The sequence below is a fragment of the Camelina sativa genome, chromosome 17, assembly GCF_000633955.1.
Source record: "Camelina sativa cultivar DH55 chromosome 17, Cs, whole genome shotgun sequence".
Lineage (NCBI taxonomy): Eukaryota > Viridiplantae > Streptophyta > Magnoliopsida > Brassicales > Brassicaceae > Camelina > Camelina sativa.
Genome location: NC_025701.1, coordinates 10,569,843 through 10,584,014, shown reverse-complemented (window position 1 = coordinate 10,584,014; position 14,172 = coordinate 10,569,843). Strand labels below are relative to the sequence as shown.

Genomic DNA, 14,172 nt, shown 5'->3' with positions numbered 1-14,172 from the left:
TGTTCCTCCAAATTCGCTTCATAGGTCCCCTAGTAATGTGTACAGTTGTTACATCATGTACTCATTTCTTGCTATGGGCCTTTTATGATCCCAACCCATTTATTTTGAAAATTCAAAGAGTTTGATCTTAAGAGTTACTATGTATATACAATACTATATATAGTATGAGTTATGTATATACTGCAACTACTGATTTGTTTTATTCTATGATCAATATCAGCTTATGTGAATGGCTTCCATCAGCATTACTCTACTGCTGCCCTGCTATCCATCCAATTTCTTCCTAATGATTCGTTTCAGGCCTAAGTGATCTCTCCCACTTGGAATCAGTGTTCTGTAAAGCCAATCATTCAACAGCAAATTGTTAACCTCAAGAGCACATGAACCCCACTAATAACACCAACAAATACCAAATATACAATTACAGGGAGAACTATTAAAGATGACATATAGATTCAACACTTTTGGTGCACAGGTTTATTAAAGTTTTCTGAAGATAGCTACTGGATCAGAAACAGATTCTGGATGAATTCTCTTCCCAACATGGCAACATTTACAAGTTCGTGAAATACTCGCATAGTTTTATTTATGTTATAAGAATGAGATAGGTTGTTGCAAACAGCATAATGTTTCTGTAAATCGCTGAGCAAGCTTTCACAAAGAGCATGTATTTGCAAGAGGAGAGAGAGAGAGAGAGATAAGGAACTGACTTTGCGAGGTAAACTTCAGTCAAATGCATAGGGATCATCAGCATATGGGTTGAGAGAGCCTTCTGAAAACAAGTCTCCAATATTTGCAGAGTGAGGTTGACCAGTCATCATTCTTCCCTGTGATTAAAATATTATGCAGTTAAGTCAGGAAACATTTTAGAAACCTAGCATTACAACAGCATCATCCATAACTTCTTGACTTGGAAACAATTTCCGCACTTCTTAATGTGAACTAAGTGCCGGACTGTATTTGTGGACCTTAGATGCTGCTTGACATTTTCCTCAGCATTATACATGGATAGAACTAACCACACCTAAACCTTGGCTAAGCGGCCCTAAGCAGTTATATGAAAATTCTGAGCTCCTATCACCTGTCAGATTATCTATATTATTACTAAGGGAGATGAGACGGAGTAAAAGTTACAGAAAACTATTGTGCGTTTCATGAAAATATGATGTTTTTCCTACTATCAGATTTACTCTTATACTCTCTGATTCAGCACTAATTTAAGCATCAGCAAAAGTAGTGAACTTCTATTTCACCTTGGCGATACTTTTGGGGGTCTTCAATTTTGGTGTCGTCTTCAATTTTGGTGTCAACCTAGTACTGCGTCTTTGTGGCTCCTGTTGAAAAAGAATGTAAAGCAACGTTTCTTGAATATGTTATATTTCTTGTTTGAATGGAGATGGATTAGGTACCTCAAACATGGCTGTGTTTCTTGTTTTTCTTCGTTTCGTAACCCTCCCATTGTTTGTTTCAACTTCATACTCATGATGAGATACCTGCCGAGTTAAACCACAGACCAAACGATGAGGTTGATTATGATGTGAAAATGTAAAGATTCAAATGCTTACCCTGCTATGATGCTTTGGATTTGGAATGCTCAGGACGCTTCCTGTCTTTACGTTGTGAACTTTCTTCAATATTTTGGACACAGGTGTTGCTTTTGCCTTAACAAAAGGAGAGTCCTGCATTTGATCCATGAGGAATTGGTTATATGTGCGTAGCCTTGACAAAGCAGGAACGAACAAAAATATATAGTTGATTCTCTGCCTGTTCGTCGTCATGATCTGCCCTTACTCTTAGATGCTCACTTCTTTTGCTACCACCAAGACGAGAATTTTTCGAAATTGAATAGTTCTACAAAATAATAAACATCATGTCAACTATGAACTATATGATGCAACCCTAACAGTATCCAGTTACGAATACATCTTTCCCATATATTACCCTGTTTATGTTATTTTAAGCACATATCTTAAAGTCGATTAGTTAACCACTAGTGAGAAAGTGAAGTTCACTCTAACCTTGTTTGAGTTTACTTCTTGCTCTTCAGGTGGATTGTCGCTCATCACCTTCCACTGTAACTGCACCAAAGCTCTTTGTCTCTCTTCCTGCAAGGCTACCCCATTAGTTAAACCCATAAAGATTCATCTTACAATGAATCCTATTATGAAGCACTTACTTTTTTCCTTTGAAGATCTAATTCTTCTTGCAGATTCTTACAATCATCTTCATACTGACACTTGAATACTTTCAACTGAACATCATGCTCACTCTTGAGAGCTGTTATCCTCTGGATAAATATACAAGCTATTTAAATACCAGAGGCTATATACTCTTGCATCAGTCTGAACAATAAAGTTATATCTGTGGGTACCTCTTTCAGTTCATTTTCAGCCTGAATCTGATTTTGTCTCAGCTCCTGGTCATACTTAGCTTTGAGGTTGAGCTCCTTACTCTCATGCTCCTCCCGAATACTGAGAATCTGGGGATGCAGATTTTATCAGTTTATTTGCGATATAGTTATTACTTGGCTTGACATGCTGTCATACAAACTTTCAAACACATAAAACTTACAACTCAACCTAGTTTGATTAATTCATTCTCATCTATACAACTCCATGATTGGTGATGGTCAACCATCAGGTTTCTATGAAATCTAATAACACTCATTGATTTGGACAAGTAGAACAATGCAAGAAATCAGTAAGAAGATAACTGGGGATAGCTTTTAGTCCAAAAAGTTTATCAATGAGTCACAATATATGCAAAGTATCAATCGATGAGTTCAAAGCTATGCCATACATACCAGAGAAGCATGTTCCTTTTGAATGGTCAGCAGTTTCTCCTTTGCTTCTTCTTTGCAATCGGAGAGTTCTTTATCATATTTAGTGGACAACTCATTGATAATCTTTTCAACCTGAAATAAGAACCACCAAAAGCATCACCAACTGCTCAGTAGACTGCAAACAAAAGATACTGTATTCATATATACCTTATCCTTTTCAGCATTAATAATTTCCTGCTTCTCCACGTCATACTTCCTCCTAATATCATTAATTGCCTGCAAAATAACATATACAGATCAAATTTTCTTTGCATATTGATTACATTCAGCTAAGGGTCGTTGGTGAACCCTCACGACACTAGTTTTGCAAGTATTAGTATATATGAAACATTGCTTCAGATATACCTGGTCATTCCTCTGTGATAATTCTTTCAAGTGTCTTGATAATTCCAACTGTTTGCTTTCTAGCATCATATCATATTGCTTCTTTGCTTCTACAAGCTTAGTTTCAGCATTTACCAGTAACTCCTTGTCCTGCAATGGGATTCATATTTGATAAGTACTAAAAGTGGATTATAAACCATAAAGCTATCCCCTATAATCAACTTTTTAGACCTTAATAATTTGTTGGTTCAACTTCTTCTCGTTTTCATTGCACTGGTGGACAAGACGCCCTTTCTCCTCTATGACGGTTTGGAGCTCGTTCACCTCTTTCGCCAATAAATCCGCCTGCAGCTGATGGCTCTCACTCTCTTTCTGTAAAGCCTCTAGTTTCTCAACTTGTCTCTGTGCATCTGCCTGCATTTTCTCGTAATTTTCTTTGTTTTCCATTTCTAATGATGCAAGCTTCAATGACAATTTTTGCTGCAAGATATACAAGAAGTAATTTAGCATTGCAGGCATACAATAGATACAGGGCATACGGATAGAAAATAATTTGTATAACCTTCTTATCCTCTGATGTCTTCACACTTTCCAATAAAGTTTCTATTTCCTCTTTCAGCTTTGAAATCACTGCTTCTGTCTCAGCATGTTTTGAAACTAGTCCTTTGGCTTCAGCCTCCAGTTTTTCAATGGTCTGGCTTGTAGAGCAGCGTATACCAGAAAGTTGAGATATTAAAGACTCCTTATCAGTCTGGAGCTCAACTATTTTTTCATTTAGCTCCTTGCCTGCTGATTCCAAAGCTTCTTTTTCGGCAGTTACGCTAAATAACTCACGCCGGAGTTGATCGAATGATCTTTGAGCACGATCAAATGCAAGAGCTCTGTCTTTTTGCACCAACATAAAGTGGGTATCATAGAGGCCACTTAGTTGATCAAACTTCTCCGTGAAGGTCAAATTCTTTTTATCCAGCTTAGTCAACTCGGCTGCCAAGTAGCGGACAAGGTCATCGAGCTTTTTAACCTCCTGTTCGGAGCTGACCAGTTTTTCAAACAGTTCATTTGCACTCAGCTGAACACTCGACTTTTCTTTTTCCAACTTCTCTTGGATACTAACAAGGTCTTTGACCTCGTCTTCTTTTGTTGTTAACTCAAGATGCACATTTTCTAGTTGGGAATTCAAGTTTTCAACGTTGAGGTTTCTTTCGGCTGCAGTTGCTTCCAACTTTGTTATCATAGCATCTGCCACAGAGGAATCACTCAATAAGAATATACAATTGCTGTAGATCATGAACATTTTTCACAAACAGTAAGATATATTTAAGCTCTTCAAATCGTAATCTAGAACAAGACTATTTCAACCATCACTTTTCACTGCATGTGACCAACGGCATTGTGAATTCATGTAGAACAAGACACAAACCTTTCTCCTCTATGATACTGGCAGTTCTGCCCTGTTCATTTAGATAGTACATTTCCTTCTTTTCTTTCTCGAGTTTGAGCTCCTCAAATTCCTTATCTCCTGCATTTTTGACTCAAAGATGTTACAAACTTGGATACCAGTTGCTTTTCAAGTCAGAAGTAGAATAATGCAACAACTTACTGCTTGTGATGTTCGCTTTAGCATCATCTAATCTTAAAGACATATCTTGCAACTGCTGGTTTAAAGAGTCTATTGCTTCTGTACTAGTATTGAATTTGCTCTCGAAAAAGTCCTTATCCTTCTCAGCTGCAGATGAAAATTAAGAAACAGATAAAGCAAAAAATCAGATATGATACTTCACAAGATCAGATGACTTTATGATCATTTAATGTTACACAAGCTCAGGTATGACTGTATTCTTACCATCCTGAACTTGGGAAGCCAAATGCTGCAGAGTCTCAGTAAGCTGATCACACAGAGCCTTTGTAGAAGAGAACTTAGACTCCAATCCTCTCCAAAGCTTTTCATCTTCCTTTTGCCTAACTCTGAGCTTAGCATTCTCATTAAAAGCGTTCTGCAGTTTATCCTCTAAGGCATATACATGCTCCATTGACTTTTTCAGCTTACTATTCTAAGACCATGGAAAAGCAAAAATTCCATCAAAATTAGGTGGTGAAATATGTATCTGCGATGAACTCAGGAGAACAAAAACAAGAGCTCAAACCTTCCGATCACAACGAAATTTCCAATACACAAATCATAAAACAGAAACCTAGCAATATACCTCACAAACACATCCATCGAATCTATAAGTTCGTAAACACAAACAATGAATGAAGAAAACAAGATAGCTTCCAAAATACCGCCAGTTCTAGATCTGTTCTCATAGCCGCCTGATCCTTCACCAGTTTCTCTGTTAAACAACCGTAAAATCGTCGGAGTCATCATAACTGTACGATTCGAGAGAGGCGGAGTGAGATAAACAAGAGAAGTACCTGCAGTGAGCTTCAGATTCGAGAAACTTCCGGAGGAGACGGAATCCTGCGGCGGACGAGGGGAAAAGGAGTGCGTCTTCGCCGATCCAGACATCGATCGGAGTTGATCCAAGCTCTTCATCGCCGGAAACCCTAACTTCTGCATCTCGAGATCGTAAGGAACAAAAATAGAAGAAATCGATCACTCGCTCTAGGTCTCTCGCTCACTCTCACTCACAATTTCTCTCGCTCACGGAGATCGAGATTGTAAGAAACAAAAAATGACGAAATCGATCCTTCGCTCTTGGTCTCTCGCTCTCAATTACTTGCTAGCGCTCTCGGATTGAGTGAGAAAGAAATCTAAAATCAATTGGGCGCCAATAACGTCGGTGGTGTTTATTTATACCGGAGAAGCCGATTCATTCTCCTCAACGGCATGCTGACATCAGAGACTTAGGAATATCGCAGGGGACACGTGGCATGACCGACGGCTGAGATTAATTATCAGCGAGCCATTTCGATCGACTTCTTTGTTTTTCATTTTCTTCGCCGCCATTTCAACGATATATACAACAATCCACAAACTCCCCAGGCCATATTACATATAAATCATAAATGGGGTTCGTGTATACAACAGGTATGCGGTATATATATAATAATCAATCTATATAATTTTCGTGCACAAGTTCTATATTTTAAAAAGAAACAAATTATTGTAAAAAGTGTATCAAACTCTCTGTTATGCAAATTTCGTCTTTAAGGGAGTTTTAAATTATTGTCAAAGATAAACTAATCATGTGCCCTAGGTGGAGAAGAAGCATAAATAACGATTTACATGTTCCATACACACGAACGAATCATGGGTCCAAACTCCAAACTGCTGAAGTTCATGTTGAACTCTGCACTCCTAAGGCTAAGAGGTACAAACATCTAAGCAAGCATGAGGTAGATACTAGGACATAGTCTGAGAGAGGAAAGCAATGTATTGTGGTGGATACAGCTTTTATTAGTATGTTTCTATCATTCTATGAAACGGCAGTACATAAACAATAGAGGTGGAACTTGTTAAAACTCTGTTGTTCAATGTGTTTGATATATCCATCTAGTGAGGATCCATATCAGTCAAGTAGTTTCTGTTTTAGTATTTCTAATTGAAAGACAATCAATAAGAGTTTTATTCCTTGAATCAGCTGGTCTGCATTCATCATATGGCTGTAAAAGACATGAAAACATCCAGCACATAAACACAAAGCTATGGAATTATGAATTCAACATACTCAAAACTGTCATATATGGAGTCATAAGTCGAGCTTGTACTGAAGCAACTACATTTTTTTAAAAGTTGAGAGATTGGCAGCTACTTACGCAAAGCGCAGTGCTTTATGAGCTCCATGAGCAAATTTGAGAATAAGAACAACAGTTAGGAGGGTCTTGATCGACCATAAGCACAGAGACAGAGAGAGAGAGAGACCAGCAATGCAAACCAAATCCACAAGATGCGCACAAAAAGTTACTAGATTAGTGGCCAAATTACTTGAAATAATCCTCACAATCAGGCACCATTATCCTGATAACAACCCTACCAATACAACTAAAAGGATCCAACAACGAAGAAAAGTGATAATTCAATTGCATATCTCACTAAAAGGGTTCACATCTCACAAACATCAGCAGCAAAAACCCAGAAACCCTAACAAAACACCCCCAAAAGAACATCATAAACGAAACCTTACAAGTAAAACTTTCCCAATCAATTTAAACCTCGTCTTCATGGAGAAGCATATTTGGGATTCCTTTGTTAACCGGAAACTTCCGTCCAGTCTCAGGGCAAACAAGCGCACCTTCCTCAAGGTGAAGCTCTAGCAACGCGTGGTGGAGTTTCTTAAGAAAAGACTCATCCGATTCCAGAACCGCCGCATCCGGTGAATCCTCAGGTAACTCTGCATATCCCATGGAACGAGCACCTTCCACGAGAGCTTTCCACTCGAGCTTCGCGAACATGTGCCTGATAAAATCGGGATTGAAATCGACTTCCTTCTCAATCACGTTCCCAGCTTCGATCCGCAGAGGAAACCCATTGGTGACTCCTTTGATGTTGCAGGAAAGCATATTGTGCGTTATCAGCCTCATCTCTCTAGCTTCTCTCTGGCAAAACCTAGGAAGAGAAAAAAGTAAGAGAGGAAGAAAAAGAATTGAAGAAGACGAAGAGGCTGCTCTGCTAAAGCGGCTGAGGGTTTTTTTTTGTGTATCAAGTGCCACCTGGCTACTGCGTTATTTTGAGAGTCTGACGTCAGCAAACCGCGTAAGTTTTACGCAGCTCTATAAGCGCGTGGAGTAAATATATTTTTTCCCCCAAAAAAAAAAATTGCCGTTAGCAGAAGGAGTCGGCTTCTCCGGTATAAAACACCACCGACGTGTTTGGCGCCCAACTTTATTTCAGATTCATCTCACACAATTTCGAGAGAGCGCGCAAGATATTGAGAGAGAGAGACCTAGAGCGAGTGATTGATTTCTTCAATTTTGTTCCTTACGATCTCGAGATGCAGAAGTTAGGGTTTCCGGCGATGAGGAGCTTGGATCAACTCCGATCGATGTCTGGATCGGCGAAGACGCACTCCTTCTCCACTCGTCCGCCGCAGGATTCCGTCGCCTCCGGAAGTTTCTCGAATCTGAAGCTCACTGCAGGTTTTTCTCTTGTTTATCTCATTCCGCCTCTCTCGAATCGTACTTTTATGATGATTCCGACGATTTTAAGTTTGTGTAACAGAGAAACTGGTGAAGGATCAGGCGGCTATGAGAACAGATCTAGAACTGGCGGTATTTTGGAAGCTATTCTGTTTTCTTCATTCATTGTTTGTGTTTACGAACTTAGATTCGATGGATGTGCATTTGAGGTATATTGCTAGGTTTGTGTTTACGATTTTGTGTATTGGAAAGTTCATTGTGATCGGAAGGTTCGAGCTCTTGTTTCTTTTCTTGTTTTTGTTCTTCTGAGTTCATCGCAGATACATATTTCACCACCTAATTTTGATGGAATTTTTGCTTTTCCATGGTCTTAGAATTGTAAGCTGAAAAAGTCAATGGAGCATGTCTATGCCTTAGAGGATAAACTGCAGAACGCTTTTAATGAGAATGCTAAGCTCAGAGTTAGGCAAAAGGAAGATGAAAAGCTTTGGAGAGGATTGGAGTCTAAGTTCTCTTCAACAAAGGCTCTGTGTGATCAGCTTACTGATACTCTGCAGCATTTGGCTTCCCAAGTTCAGGATGGTAAGAATACAGTCATATCTGAGCTTGTGAAAATCATGTATGATTGGTTGCTTTATCTGTTTCGTAATTTGCATCTGCAGCTGAGAAGGATAAGGACTTTTTCGAGAGCAAATTCAATACTAGTTCAGAAGCAATAGACTCTTTAAACCAGCAAATGCAAGATATGTCTTTAAGATTAGATGCTGCTAAAGAAAACATCACAAGCAGTAAGTTGTTGCATTATTCTATTTATGACATGGAAAGCAATTGGTATCCAAGTTCGTAACATCTTTGAGTCAAAAACGCAGGAGATAAGGAATTGGAGGAGTTCAAACTTGAGAAAGCACAGAAAGAAATGCTTTATCTAAATGAACAGTGCAGAACTGCCAGTCTCATAGAGAAGAAAGGTACGTGTTTTGTTTTATTTCAATTCATAATGCCATTGGTCACATGCAGTAAATAAAAATGGTTGAAATAATCTTGTTGGAACCTAAGGCTTGTAGAGCTTAAATATGTGGCCACATAGAAAAGTAGATGGGAACAAGCAATGTTTCTGAAAAATGTTCATGACTAAAGCAATTTGGTCTTCTTATTGAGTACTTCCTCTGTGGCAGATGATGTAATAACAAAGTTGGAAGCAACTGCAGCCGAAAGAAAACTCAACATTGACAACTTGAACTCCCAGCTAGAAAAGCTACATCTTGAGGTAACAACAAAAGAACACGAGGTCAAAGACCTTGTCAGTATCCAAGAGAAGTTGGAGAGAGAAAAGACAAGTGTTCAGCTGAGTGCAGATAAACTTTTTGAAAAATTAGTCAGCTCAGAGCAGGAGGTTAAGAAGCTAGACGAATTTGTCCACTGCTTGGTAGCTGAGATGGCTAAATTAGACAAAAAGAATCTGACCTTCATCGAAAAGTTTGATAAACTAAGTGGCCTATATGATACTCACTTTATGTTGCTGCGAAAAGACAGGGATCTTGCATCGGATCGTGCTCAAAGATCATTTGATCAACTCCAGGGCAAGTTATTTAGTGAAACAGCCGAAAAAGAAGCTCTGCAATCAGCAGGGAAAGAACTAAAGGGAAAAATGGTTGAGCTCCAGAACGACAAGGAGTCTTTAATATCTCAACTTTCTGGGGTACGCTGCTCTGCAAGCCAAACCATTGATAAACTGGAGTCTGAAGCAAAAGAACTAGTTTTAAAGAATGCTGAAACAGAATCAGTGATTTCGAAGCTGAAAGAGGAGATAGAAACTTTATTAGGAAGTTTGAAGACATCAGAGGATAAGAAGGTAAAAAAAAGATTTCTATCCCTATGCACGTTAAAACTGTATCTAATGCACGTTAAAACTGTATCTAATGCATGCTTGCAATGCTAATTTCTTTTCTTGCATATCTTGCAGCAAGAATTGTCATTAAATATTTCATCATTAGAGATGGAAAACAAAGAGAAATGCGAGAAACTGCTGGCAGATGCCCAGAGACAAGTTGAGGAATTAGAGACCTTGCAGAAAGAGAGTGAGAGCCATCAGCTGCAGGCGGACTTATTGGCAAAAGAGGTGAACGAGCTCCAAACCGTCATAGAGGAGAAAGGGCGTCTTATCCACCAGTGCAATGAAGACGAGAAGAAGTTGAACCAACAAATCATTAAGGTCTAAAAAGTTGATTATTGGGCATGACTTTATGGTTTTGAATCCACCTTTTTAGTACTTATCAAATATGAATCCCACTGCAGGACAAGGAGTTACTGGTAACTGCTGAAACTAAGCTTGTAGAAGCAAAGAAGCAATATGATATGAAAGCAAACAGTTGGAATTATCAAGGCACTTGAAAGAATTATCACAGAGAAATGACCAGGTATATCTGTAGCAGTTTTTCCATATATTAGCAAAATTGTAGCAATATGCAAAAACTCTAATGACAATTTGATCTCTATATGTTCTTTTTAGGCAATTAATGATATCAGGAGGAAGTATGACGTGGAGAAGCAGGAAATTATCAATGCTGAAAAGGATAAGGTATGTATGACTGCAGTCTCTTTTGTTGCAGTCTACTGAGCAAATGATGCCTGGGTGATGTTTATTGTGGTTCTAACTTCAGGTTGAAAAGATGATCAAAAATTTGTCCACTAAATATGATAAAGAACTCTCAGATTGCAAAGAAGAATCAAAGAGGCAACTGCTGACCATTCAAGAGGAACATGCTTCTCTGGTATCCACCGCATCTATATCCTTTTTTATCTTATATTTAACAGATCATGCTGTTTTCATATATAGATAATATTATAACGAGATTTTTGGACAATGTTCTTTGTGAATATCTGGTTAAACTACCACATCTTATCCTGTTACTGGTCTCATGCGTTGTCCAGTCCGATACTATTGATGAGTATGATTAATTTCCAAAGAAACCTGATGGTTATGGCCATCCTCAAGCATGAAGGTGCATAGCATAGAATCAATCAATCCAACTAGGTTGAGTTGTTAGGCTTAATAACATAAAATGAAGATATCTGAAATCATTATCTGTTTTCTTGTATGCATTATCTGTTTGGAAGTTTATTTCTGACAGCATGTCAAGCCAAGTTCGAATTATTAAGGAAATAAACTGAGAAAGGCTGCATGTTCCCCAGAGTCTCAGTATTCGGGAAGAGCATGAGAGTAAGGAGCTCAATCTCAAAGCCAAGTATGACCAGGAACTGAGACAGAATCAGATTCAGGCTGAAAATGAACTGAAAGAGGTACCCGCAGATTTAACTTGATAGTTCAGAGAGATGCAAGAGTATATAGCCTTTGGTAATCAAATAGCTTGTATATTTATCCAGCGGATAACAGCTCTCAAGAGTGAGCATGATGCTCAGTTGAAAGCATTTAAGTGTCAGTATGAAGATGATTGCAAGAAGCTTGAAGAAGAATTAGATCTTCAAAGGAAAAAAGTAAGGGCTTCTTAATAAGATTCATTATAAGATGATGATATGGGTTACTAATGGGCTAACCTTGCAGGAAGAGAGGCAAAGAGCTTTGGTGCAGTTACAGTGGAAGGTGATGAGTGACAATCCCCCTGAAGAGCAAGAAGTAAACTCAAACAAGGTTAGAGTGAACTTCACTTTCTCACTTATGGTTATCTAATCTACTTTAAGATATGTGCTTAAAAATAACATAAACAGGGTTATATATGGAAAAAAGATGTATCTGTAACTGGATATTGTTAGGGTGTTGCATAATATAGTTGACACGATGTTTATTATTTTGTAGAACTATTCAATTTCGAAAGATTCTCGTCGTGGGGGTAGCAAAAGAAGCGAGCATATAAGAGTGAGGGCAGACAATAATGACGAACAGGCAAAGCATCAAATAAATAATATTGTTCGTTTCTGCGTTGTCAAGGCTACACATATAAACACTTCCTTATGTATCAAATGCAGGACTCTCCTTTTGTAAAGGCAAAAGAAACACCCGTTCCAAAAACATTGAAGAAAGCTCAACATGTAAACACAGGAAGCGTACTGAGCATTCCAAATCCAAAGCATCATAGCAGGGTAAACATTTGAACCTTTACATCTTTACACTTTTGCATCAAAATCAACTAGTCATTGTTTGGTTTGTGGTTTAACTGGGGCAGGGAATTCATCGTGATTATGAAGTTGGAACGAATAATGGGAGGATAACAAAACGGAGAAAAACAAGAAATACAGCCATTGAGGTACCTTTTCCATCGAAACAAGAAATATATGGAACATATTCAAGAAAGCTAGCTTTACACTCTTTTTCGCAGGAACCACAAAGACGCAGGACTAGGGCTACACCTAAATTGACCCCCCAAAGTGTCGCCAAGGTAAAATAAAAATTCACTACTTTTGCTTATGCTTGAAATGTATAAACCCCCCTCAAGTAAACTTAGTGCTGGAGTAGAGAGTAAAAAGGTAAACTGGATGATAGGAAAAACATCATATTTCTACAAAATGCACTATAGTTTTTTTCTGTAACTTAATTTACTCCACCTCATCTTCCTTGTCAAGAATAGATAATCTGACAGGTGACATCAATTGAAGCTCAGACTTTTCATAAATGCTTAGGGCCGCTTAGCCAACTGTTAGGTCTATCCAAGTATAAATACAGTGATCCTTGTGCTATGGAAAGTCCAGAACTTTAAGTGCAGAAATTGATTTTAAGTCAAGAAATTATGGATGATGCTGTTGTAATGCTGCTAGGTTTCTAAAATATGTTCTAAGTTAACTACTTATTAACTGCAGGGCGCAGTAAGGACGGGTTATCTTGGCTCTGCAAATATTGGAGATTTGTTTTCAGAAGGCTCTCTCAACCCATATGCTGATGATCCCTATGCATTTGATTGAAGTCTACCACACAAAGTCAGTTCTCTTCACTACACTATCTCTCACACTCTCAGAAGCATACTCTTTGTAGAAGCTTGCTCACCCATCGATTACATAACATTTAGCTTCTTGCATCAACTATATCATTCTCTTAACATGAATAACTATGCGAGTGTTTCAAGAACTTGTAAACGTTGGTAAGAGGATTAATCCGGAACCTGTTTCTGATGTTGGTACATATGTTGACAAAAAGTCCCCAAACTGAAGAAACCGCTCTGCTATTAGCAGCAAAGACAAAATTATCCTTGGAAAAACCCAACCGATTACATTGGTCTTCATCTGTTTTGATTAGTGAGAAAGTGGTTATGTGTATATAGGTTGCTGATCCAGTAGCTGTCTCTAGAGAATATTGATAAACCTCTGCATCAAAAGCATTGAACCTATTGTCATCTTCCTATATTTGTATCTTGTGATATCTATCCATTTGTGCTACTGGTAGTTCATTTTCTCTTGGTGTTGATAAATTTAAAAAAGTGGTTAACAGTTTGTTGTTGGATAATTGGCATTTACAGAACACTGATTCCAAGTGAGGAGATCAATGATGCCTGAGAGGAATCACAAGGAAGAAAGTGGAAAGCAGTACAGTCATGCCGATCAAAGCCAAAGAACGCATAGAATATTACTATCAGTACTTGTATATACATTATAACTCATACATATCTAGTTCCACATACTTGGAGCCCATAAACATACGCTGAAAAGCAAGTCTAAGCTAGACTGTCTAGCATAAGAGCTTAAACAAATTTAAAGTCTTAAACTGTTTAGTGGAACTATGATCATCAGTGTGCGTGAACTTGCAGTTGGGACACACGAGAGTTGATTTACATAGCATAACCAGCATGTGACACTTCATACACACTGTTGTCACCATCTCTTGCTTCTTCTGGTTATCATCATCACCTTCAAACGCTAACCAAGACGGGGATCGGCTTAGCCCTAGATCACATGATATCCCCTTCTTCCCTGGGGTCATG

At 38.4% G+C, this 14,172-nt stretch overlaps 3 protein-coding genes and 1 pseudogene across 4 annotated transcripts in view; 1 reads left to right on the top strand and 3 right to left on the bottom strand.

The window, feature by feature from the left end:
- LOC104756579 (synaptonemal complex protein 1-like) lies at window positions 1-6,186 on the bottom strand. Of its 2 annotated transcripts, none has more exons than XM_010479185.2 (19): window positions 5,582-6,186; window positions 5,450-5,499; window positions 5,010-5,217; window positions 4,767-4,892; window positions 4,587-4,685; window positions 3,729-4,405; window positions 3,398-3,646; window positions 3,188-3,316; window positions 2,990-3,058; window positions 2,804-2,914; window positions 2,372-2,479; window positions 2,177-2,287; window positions 2,019-2,105; window positions 1,765-1,851; window positions 1,566-1,679; window positions 1,410-1,493; window positions 1,254-1,334; window positions 711-827; window positions 1-334 (listed from the first exon to the last, which is right to left on the bottom strand). In XM_010479185.2, the coding sequence occupies exons 1-18, from the start codon at window positions 5,724-5,726 to the stop codon at window positions 726-728; spliced, it is 2,637 nt and encodes an 878-aa protein (XP_010477487.1). In that variant the 5' UTR covers window positions 5,727-6,186; the 3' UTR covers window positions 1-334; window positions 711-725. The 2 variants fall into 2 exon arrangements, with proteins under 2 accessions (XP_010477487.1, XP_010477488.1); XM_010479186.2 differs by having other exon boundaries at window positions 1,792-1,851.
- LOC104756576 (multifunctional methyltransferase subunit TRM112-like protein At1g22270) lies at window positions 7,079-7,790 on the bottom strand. Its single transcript, XM_010479183.2, has one exon. The coding sequence runs from the start codon at window positions 7,688-7,690 to the stop codon at window positions 7,316-7,318; it is 375 nt and encodes a 124-aa protein (XP_010477485.1). The 5' UTR covers window positions 7,691-7,790; the 3' UTR covers window positions 7,079-7,315.
- On the top strand, window positions 7,966-13,980 carry LOC104756577 (annotated as a pseudogene).
- Window positions 13,814-14,172, bottom strand: part of LOC104756578 — a 4,188-nt gene continuing 3,829 nt past the window's right edge. The window contains exon 3 of the mRNA XM_010479184.2: window positions 13,814-14,112. Coding sequence (XP_010477486.1) covers window positions 13,920-14,112 — 193 coding nt within the window. The 3' untranslated portion in view covers window positions 13,814-13,919. The remainder of the gene's footprint in view (window positions 14,113-14,172) is intronic.